The sequence below is a fragment of the Xenopus laevis genome, chromosome 1L, assembly GCF_017654675.1.
Source record: "Xenopus laevis strain J_2021 chromosome 1L, Xenopus_laevis_v10.1, whole genome shotgun sequence".
In the NCBI taxonomy this organism is placed as follows: domain Eukaryota; kingdom Metazoa; phylum Chordata; class Amphibia; order Anura; family Pipidae; genus Xenopus; species Xenopus laevis.
In genome coordinates this window covers 232,951,166-232,961,359 of record NC_054371.1, presented here as the reverse complement: position 1 = coordinate 232,961,359, position 10,194 = coordinate 232,951,166, and the positions used below count along the sequence as shown (strand labels likewise).

The 10,194-nt window shown below is 48.3% G+C and overlaps 1 protein-coding gene across 4 annotated transcripts; it reads right to left on the bottom strand.

The window, feature by feature from the left end:
- Nucleotides 1-343: 343 nt before the first annotated feature.
- On the bottom strand, nt 344-9,066 carry LOC108696007 (oocyte zinc finger protein XlCOF7.1). Of its 4 annotated transcripts, XM_041570913.1 has the most exons (6): nt 8,576-8,788; nt 7,819-7,937; nt 4,471-4,656; nt 4,262-4,385; nt 1,397-1,862; nt 344-1,339 (listed from the first exon to the last, which is right to left on the bottom strand). In XM_041570913.1, the coding sequence occupies exons 1-6, from the start codon at nt 8,598-8,600 to the stop codon at nt 673-675; spliced, it is 1,587 nt and encodes a 528-aa protein (XP_041426847.1). In that variant the 5' UTR covers nt 8,601-8,788; the 3' UTR covers nt 344-672. The 4 variants fall into 4 exon arrangements, with proteins under 4 accessions (XP_041426847.1, XP_041426842.1, XP_041426834.1 ...); XM_041570908.1 differs by lacking the exon at nt 8,576-8,788 and adding an exon at nt 8,795-9,066 and having other exon boundaries at nt 344-1,862; XM_041570900.1 differs by having other exon boundaries at nt 344-1,862.
- Between the last annotated feature and the right edge of the window lie 1,128 nt (nt 9,067-10,194).

Below are 10,194 nucleotides of genomic sequence, written 5' to 3'. Positions count from 1 at the left end.
GTGTCCCCTTTTCATGATATATTGCAATGAACAGAGAGAAATTCTAGACACAATAAAATGAAGAGGAGGTTCTATGACGTCACACATTTAGGCACCAATCCTTCATTACCAGTCAGTAGACGTGTAGATTTCATGACCCTGGGGCAATCTGGAAGCACCTCTGACAGGCCCATGAGTGAACCAGAGCGGTTAGTTGGAATTGACTTGGAATGTGAGTATGTACAGGAGTGAGGAAGACTTTCACAAGGCAACGTTATTACTCCTACATAATACTTAATCCAAAGAAGAAGGGGCACTCACCAGAATTGCCAAATGTTGCACCAAATTAAAAAAAAAAAAGATATTTAAAAAATGATTCTTTTACTATTGGTAGGTGGCGCCTACCCCAGCAGATTGCATGAAACAAGCCCCAGACACGGGGAAATATATAGATTTGAATTGTATCTGTACTGAAAATACATCATATGACTCAATGACATGGGGATCCAGCGAGCAACACGAATACTAAAATGTACATATATTTGTGCACTTGTTTTCTCTAATAACAGTAAAAAAATATGGGCAGAAACTGACCCAATATCAGCACCACTTACTGGTTATCCCCCATAATTACTCGCATTTCTACTGTAACATTATCTGTGTGAAAAGTCCAAACCTACAGAACATTTGCCATCAGGGAACAGAAACTTTAATTGTGTGGATTTTGAAGTGTTTATTGAGGTAGCCCTGAAGTCCAAAGCATTTGCCACACTCGGGGCAGGAGTATTTTTTCTCTCCATTGTGAATGATACGATGATCCATAAGGTGAGAGCGACGGGCAAAGCTTTTGCCACACTCAGGGCAAGTGAATGGTTTCTCCCCGGTGTGAGTTCTCTCGTGTACAATGAGGTGGGCGCGACGGCGAAACTTTCTCCCACACTGAGGACAACAGAAGGGTTTCTCTCCCGTGTGGATTTTCATGTGCCGTATGAGAATGGAGCTGTCGTTAAAGCATTTGCCGCAGTCGGAGCAGATGAAGGGTTTCTCCCCCGTGTGAGTTCTCATGTGCCGGGCGAGATCTCTGTTACTATTGAAATGCTTGAAGCAAATGGCACAGCCACGAGCCGCCTGCAGGGCATTCAGGTGAGAAGTGATGGCCGTTGCATAAGGGAAGGTGTCGCCAAATTCATTTATTTCTGCTTCAGAGAAAGTGTTCATGAGGTTGGAGCCTATGCTGGGAGCAGCGGTATCAGTATCTATTATGGTGTTACTACTGTAATCGGACTGACCTTCTCCCCAAGAACCCGACCCTTCCTTCTCTTCCTCAGACTCGTAATTATCAGATAATCGGCTATTTAGCCTGCATCTGATATTAGATTTATCTGACTCGTAATTATCAGTTAATCGACTATTAAGCCTGCATCTGATATTAGATTTATCCGACTCGTAATTATCAGATAATCGGCTATTAAGCCTGCATCTGATATTAGGAGACGTGTTTGACTCGTGAATGTGTTCTGTAAGAGGATAAATTCTGCAGTTGGAATGTTCTTCTCCTTCTTCCCAGGAACTGGACTCGTCTTTAACACCGTCGGATATATAATGTGCAGAGGGGCTGCTTCTCGCATCACTAGTGGAAGAGTCGGGTTCTTGTTTGACAGCAGCGGGTAACATTTGTGTTTCCATGTTCATTGCCAGAGCCTCTTCCTCTATGTCGGGCTCCTGCTTGATGCAATGGGATAAAGTGCTGTATCTCTGCTCACACTCCATGAGATGTGCCTCTTCCATCCCAGCGCCAGTCTGCTTTGCACCCGCTTTATTTGTACGGCACAAATCTGATCCCACATTAGCGCCAATATGGCTACAGTCTTCATTATCATCATCTGACAGAGATACAACCATGTCAAGTCATTGACTACAAACATGCACTTAGTAACACAACATTGGCAGTGGCAGTGCATGGAGGGCACAGTAATTACTACTTGCTACACAGCCAGTGCTTAGACATCCCCCAATATAACCTTCTATTTACTGCACTTTATCTTCAGTATCGTGAGACAGTGACATTACTGTGCCATAGGGATCTCTAGCTTCCCTCCTCGGGCCCCTGGGTACTGAGCCAATCAGCAACTCCTGGGTCACATGACCAAAGCATTACAGAAGGAAGCCATCTTTTTACATCTGGGGATGAGGGGTATCTATGCAAGTACTGTGGAATATTCAGGGGGTAAGTGGAGCGTTTAGATAAATGGAAAAGGCATAAAAGCCAAACAAACCAAGTCCACAAATCAAGTCAAGATGGAGAGTAATATCTGTTACTGGGAGAGGAATACCTGTTACTGGGAGAGGAATATCTGTTACTGGGAGAGGAATATCTGTTACTGGGAGAGGAATATCTGTTACTGGGAGAGGAATATCTGTTACTGGGAGAGGAATATCTGTTACTGGGAGAGGAATATCTGTTACTGGGAGAGGAATATCTGTTACTGGGAGAGGAATATCTGTTACTGGGAGAGGAATACCTGTTACTGGGAGAGGAATATGTTACTGGGAGAGGAATATCTGTTACTGGGAGAGGAATATCTGTTACTGGGAGAGGAATATCTGTTACTGGGAGAGCAATATCTGTTACTGGGAGAGGAATATCTGTTACTGGGAGAGGAATATCTGTTACTGGGAGAGGAATATCTGGAATATCTGTTACTGGGAGAGGAATATCTGTTACTGGGAGAGGAATATCTGTTACTGGGAGAGGAATACCTGTTACTGGGAGAGGAATATGTTACTGGGAGAGGAATATCTGTTACTGGGAGAGGAATATCTGTTACTGGGAGAGGAATATCTGTTACTGGGAGAGGAATATCTGTTACTGGGAGAGGAATATCTGTTACTGGGAGAGGAATATCTGTTACTGGGAGAGGAATATCTGTTACTGGGAGAGGAATATCTGTTACTTGGGAGAGGAATATCTGTTACTGGGAGAGGAATATCTGTTACTGGGAGAGCAATTATCTGTTACTGGGAGAGGAATATCTGTTACTGGGAGAGGAATGTCTGTTACTGATAGAGGAATACCTGTTACTGGGAGAGGAATATCTGTTACTGGGAGAGGAATATCTGTTACTGGGAGAGGAATATCTGTTACTGGGAGAGCAATATCTGTTACTGGGAGAGGAATATCTGTTACTGGGAGAGGAATGTCTGTTACTGATAGAGGAATACCTGTTACTGGGAGAGGAATATCTGTTACTGGGAGAGGAATATCTGTTACTGGGAGAGGAATATCTGTTACTGGGAGAGGAATATCTGTTACTGGGAGAGGAATATCTGTTACTGGGAGAGGAATATCTGTTACTGGGAGAGGAATATCTGTTACTGGGAGAGGAATATCTGTTACTGGGAGAGGAATATCTGTTACTGGGAGAGGAATATCTGTTACTGGGAGAGGAATATCTGTTACTGGGAGAGGAATACCTGTTACTGGGAGAGGAATATCTGTTACTGGGAGAGGAATATCTGTTACTGGGAGAGGAATATCTGTTACTGGGAGAGGAATATCTGTTACTGGAGAGGAATATCTGTTACTGGGAGAGGAATATCTGTTACTGGGAGAGGAATATCTGTTACTGGGAGAGGAATATCTGTTACTGGGAGAGCAATATCTGTTACTGGGAGAGCAATATCTGTTACTGGGAGAGGAATGTCTGTTACTGATAGAGGAATACCTGTTACTGGGAGAGGAATATCTGTTACTGGGAGAGGAATATCTGTTACTGGGAGAGGAATATCTGTTACTGGGAGAGGAATATCTGTTACTGGGAGAGGAATATCTGTTACTGGGAGAGGAATATCTGTTACTGGGAGAGCAATATCTGTTACTGGGAGAGGAATATCTGTTACTGGGAGAGGAATGTCTGTTACTGATAGAGGAATACCTGTTACTGGGAGAGGAATATCTGTTACTGGGAGAGGAATATCTGTTACTGGGAGAGGAATATCTGTTACTGGGAGAGGAATATCTGTTACTGGGAGAGGAATATCTGTTACTGGGAGAGCAATATCTGTTACTGGGAGAGGAATATCTGTTACTGGGAGAGGAATGTCTGTTACTGATAGAGGAATACCTGTTACTGGGAGAGGAATATCTGTTACTGAGTGATGGGAGGATTCCTCAGTATGTAGAGCTGGGGCTGTTGCTGATGTACAAGCCACGTTATATAGTCTCTAGTCACCTCATATCACTAGTCCTGGCACCAGTTCATTGGAGTCACACATTACTCACCTGGTGAGTGGAGCTGCTGGGGATTCTCCTTAATTACGTCTGTGTAAAACATGTGGTTTCCCCTTAAATAGTCCCACTCCTCTGAGGAAAAGTAGTTGCCCGATTCCTCGTGCCTTATGGCAACCTGACACACACAAGATGACAGTCACAACCCGGAGAGAGAGAAGCATGACCACACAATGGTACCAAACTACTAGGGACACACTTACCTCCTCAGTCAGCATGTGAAAGATGTTGGAGATGAGTTCCAGGAGCTTTCGGGCATTTTCCTTGTGTAAGACGGAGCGGGAGGAATGGGACACGGTTGGAATGTGGCGCTGGCAGAATCCGTCCAACAAACAGTCACTGCAGCTCTGTACGACCCCGGCACTGGGACCCTTACTCACAACATAGTCCTACAGGTTACACAACACATAGCCACTATTATTCACCTACACACTGTACCGCTGTCGCGCCCCTACACACTGTTCCGCTGTCGCGCCCCTACACACTGTTCCGCTGTCGCGCCCCTACACACATTTGTCACACTGTACCGCTGTCGCGCCCCTACACACATTTGTCACACTGTACCGCTGTCGCGCCCCTACACACATTTGTCACACTGTACCGCTGTCGCGCCCCTACACACATTTGTCACACTGTACCGCTGTCGCGCCCCTACACACATTTGTCACACTGTACCGCTGTCGCGCCCCTACACACATTTGTCACACTGTACCGCTGTCGCGCCCCTACACACATTTGTCACACTGTACCGCTGTCGCGCCCCTACACACATTTGTCACACTGTACCGCTGTCGCGCCCCTACACACATTTGTCACACTGTACCGCTGTCGCGCCCCTACACACTGTACCGCTGTCGCGCCCCTACACACTGTACCGCTGTCGCGCCCCTACACACTGTACCGCTGTCGCGCCCCTACACACTGTACCACTGTCGCTCCCCTACACACTGTACCACTGTCGCTCCCCTACACACTGTACCACTGTCGCTCCCCTACACACTGTACCACTGTCACTCCCCTACACACTGTACCACTGTCACTCCCCTACACACTGTACCACTGTCACTCCCCTACACACTGTACCACTGTCACTCCCCTACACACTGTACCACTGTCACTCCCCTACACACTGTACCACTGTCACTCCCCTACACACTGTACCACTGTCACTCCCGCTACACACTGTACCACTGTCACTCCTCCCTACACACGTGTACCACTGTACCACTACCCCTACACACTGTACCACCTGTCACTCCCGCTACAACTGTACCACTGTCACTCCCCCTACACAACTGTACCACTGTCACTCCCCTACACACTGTACCACTGTCACTCCCCTAACACACTGTAACCACTGTCACTACCCCTACACACTGTACCACTGTCACTCCCCTACACACTGTACCACTGTCACTCCCCTACACACTGTACCACTGTTCACTCCCCTACACCACATGTACCACTGTCACTCCCCTACACACTGGTTAACCACTGTCACTCCCCTACACACTGTACACTGCACTGTCACACACCACTGTCACTACACACTGTACCACTGTCACTGACACCTACACACTACCACTGTACACACTATACCACTGTCACACACTGGTCACCACTACACACTATACACTGTCACTCCCCTACACACACTGGTAACCACTGTCACTCCCCTACACACTATACCACTGTCACTCACACACTATACCACTGTCACTCCCCTAACACACACTGTACCACTGTCACTCACCTACACACTATACACTGTCACTCCCTACACACTATACCACTGTCACTCCCCTACACACTGTACCACTGTCACTCACCTGTCACTCCCCTAACACACTATACCACTGTCACTCCCCTACACCTGTAACCACTGTCACTCACCTACACACTGTACCACTGTCACTCACCTACACACTGTACCACTGTCACTCACCTACACACTGTACCACTGTCACTCCCCTACACACTGTACCACTGTCACTCCCCTACACACTGTACCACTGTCACTCACCTACACACTGTACCACTGTCACTCCCCTACACACTGTACCACTGTCACTCCCCTACACACTGTACCACTGTCACTCCCCTACACACTGTACCACTGTCACTCACCTACACACTGTACCACTGTCACTCACCTACACACTATGTCACTCCCCTACACACTATACCACTGTCACTCCCCTACACACTGTACCACTGTCACTCACCTACACACTATACCACTGTCACTCCCCTACACACTATACCACTGTCACTCCCCTACACACTGTACCACTGTCACTCACCTACACACTATACCACTGTCACTCCCCTACACACTGTACCACTGTCACTCACACACTGTCACTCACCTACACACTATACCACTGTCACTCCCTACACACTGTACCACTGTCACTACTACACTACACACTGTACCACTGTCACTCCCCTACACACTATACCACTGTCACTCCCCTACACACTGTACCACTGTCACTCACCTACACACTTACCACTGTCACTCCCCTACACACTATACCACTGTCACTCCCCTACACACTGTACCACTGTCACTCACCTACACACTATACCACTGTCACTCCCCTACACACTATACCACTGTCACTCCCCTACACACTGTACCCACTGTCACTCACCTACACACCCACTGTCACTCACACTACACACTGTACCACTGTCACTCACCTAACATCACTGTACCACTGTCACTCCCCTACACACTGTACACTGGTCACTCCCCCTACACACTGTACACTGTCACTTCAACCTACACACTGTACCACTGTCACTCCCCTACACACTGTACCACTGTCACTCCCCTACACACTGTACCACTGTCACTCCCCTACACACTGTACCACTGTCACTCACCTACACACTGTACCACTGTCACTCACCTACACACTATACCACTGTCACTCCCCTACACACTATACCACTGTCACTCCCCTACACACTGTACCACTGTCACTCACCTACACACTATACCACTGTCACTCCCCTACACACTATACCACTGTCACTCCCCTACACACTGTACCACTGTCACTCACCTACACACATACATAACACTGTCACTCCCTACACACTGTACCACTGTCATTCAGCCTACACACATGTCCCAACTGTCACTCCCTACACACTGTACGCACTGTCACTCCCCTCACACATGTACGCACTGTCACTTCCCTACACACTGTACCACTGTCACTTCCCCTACACACTGTACGACCCTGTCACTTCACCTAAACATACTGTACCACTGTCACTCACCTCACACGACTGTACCCACTGTCACTCCCCTCACACACTTGTACCACTGTCACGTCACCTACACGGCTGTACCACTGTCCACGTCACCTACACACTGTACCACTGTCACTCCCCTACACACTGTACCACTGTCACTCACCTACACACTGTACCACTGTCACTATCATACAGCTATTGTCTCTGCTCCACTCACAGTATCACGTCTCTGTCTCTGCTCCACTCACAGTGTCCCCTGTGTTCCTCGCAGTAGAACTCACCTGTCCTGTCAGCAAATAGACAATCTCCAGTGTGACGCTGAGGATTCTCTCACTCAGGGGGATTTGCTTGTTCCCCACCGTCGCTCTATCCGTTACTTTCTTTGACCTTTTCATTCTCTCTGTAATTCAGGAAAGAGAGAGTCAGGGGGAGTTACCCCCAATGTAATATCATTAGTCCATAAAGCTCTCACTTACCTGCAGGTGGGCTCATCCCTTACGGTCTCTCCTCCCTCACGGTCTCTCCCCTCCCTCGCGGTCTCTCTCCTCAAGGTGGCCATAGATGCAAAGATCCGCTCGTTTGGCGATGTTGCCAAACGAGCGGATCTTTCCCCGATATGCCATTAACAGGCATGGCTATATCAGGGGTAATCTGATTGTTCGGCCGTAATCTGATATCGGTCGGGTCAAAATCAAACCTGACCGATTGACCAAACGACCGATCTCCGCCGGGCGAAAGATGTCGGCACACGCCACACACGATCCGAAAATCGTACAAATCCTCGATTCGTACGATATGATCTGTGTGTCTATGGCCACCTTTACTGTCTCTCTCCTCCCTTACGGTCTCCAGCGAGGGGACAACTGTGTCACTGCAGGTCTGTAAGGGGGAGATGATATTGGGTCACAGGACTAACAACAACTCATACAACACCAGCACTAACTGACCTGCAGGGGGGGACACAGGGGATTGTGGGGAGAGGAATAACACAGGGGATTGTGGGTAGAACAGGAAGAGGAATAAGGAGTAGAGTCTGACCAGGCATGAGGGTAACGCGGAGCATTGTGGGTAGTGGAGCAGTCAGTCACTTCCTGCCTCTCACACACTCACTGATACAGAATGAGCAGCAATAAGCTGGGGCCCAGTTCTAATGGTTCCGCTCTGGTTCATACGGCTCTAGCACAGGACAGTCAGACAGGGTCCGAGACACGAGCCCGTATGAATCTCCAGAATTCTCTCAGAGCAGCTAGCACTAACCTGCCGCCAACCGGAAATAGCGTCACTCCACTTCCGGCCCATGTGCTCCAAGTCTCGCTGTGTCTCAGAGCGGAGTGTGACAATAGGTAGTTCTACCTACAGCGCAGGGATACACGAACTACATTTCCCACAAGGCACTGCGAAAAGGGTCCCAAGCCCATGGCCTGCTGGGAGTTGTAGTTAATTTGTGGTGCAGGAGAGAGAGGGGTCGTTTTATTTCTCCTCCTCGCTGTTGTGGCTCCTCCTTACACTGTATTTCACTCAGACACAGGGGCTGGGCCACTGGCACAACTTATAATAGAGAGCGGTGCCTGCTGGGAAGTGTCACGTGCTGCAGTCTGACTCCTCCTCATGTTCTGTCCCTTCATCTGTGGCTTTTCTCTCTCCATACTCACTAATATTACCTTAGATTGTAAGCTCAGTGGGGCAGGGACTGATGGGAATGTGATAGGGACCTTAGATTGTAAGCTCACTGGGGCAGGGACTGATGGGAATGTGATAGGGACCTTAGATTGTAAGCTCACTGGGACAGGGACTGATGGGAATGTGATAGGGACCTTAGATTGTAAGCTCACTGGGGCAGGGACTGATGGGAATGTGATAGGGACCTTAGATTGTAAGCTCACTGGGACAGGGACTGATGGGAATGTGATAGGTACCTTAGATTGTAAACTCACTGGGACAGGGACTGATGGGAATGTGATAAGGACCTTAGATTGTAAACTCACTGGGGCAGGGACTGATAGGAATGTGATAGGGACCTTAGATTGTAAGCTCACTGGGACAGGGACTGATGGGAATGTGATAGGGACCTTAGATTGTAAGCTCAGTGGGGCAGGGACTGATGGGAATGTGATAGGGACCTTAGATTGTAAGCTCACTGGGACAGGGACTGATGGGAATGTGATAAGGACCTTAGATTGTAAGCTCACTGGGGCAGGGACTGATAGGAATGTGATAGGGACCTTAGATTGTAAGCTCACTGGGACAGGGACTGATGGGAATGTGATAGGGACCTTAGATTGTAAGCTCACTGGGGCACGGACTGATGGGAATGTGATAGGGACCTTAGATTGTAAGCTCACTGGGACAGGGACTGATAGGAATGTGATAGGGACCTTAGATTGTAAGCTCACTGGGACAGGGACTGATGGGAATGTGATAGGGACCTTAGATTGTAAGCTCACTGGGGCACGGACTGATGGGAATGTGATAGGGACCTTAGATTGTAAGCTCACTGGGGCAGGGACTGATGGGAATGTGATAGGGACCTTAGATTGTAAGCTCACTGGGACAGGGACTGATGGGAATGTGATAGGGACCTTAGATTGTAAGCTCACTGGGACAGGGACTGATGGGAATGTGATAGGGACCTTAGATTGTAAGCTCACTGGGGCAGG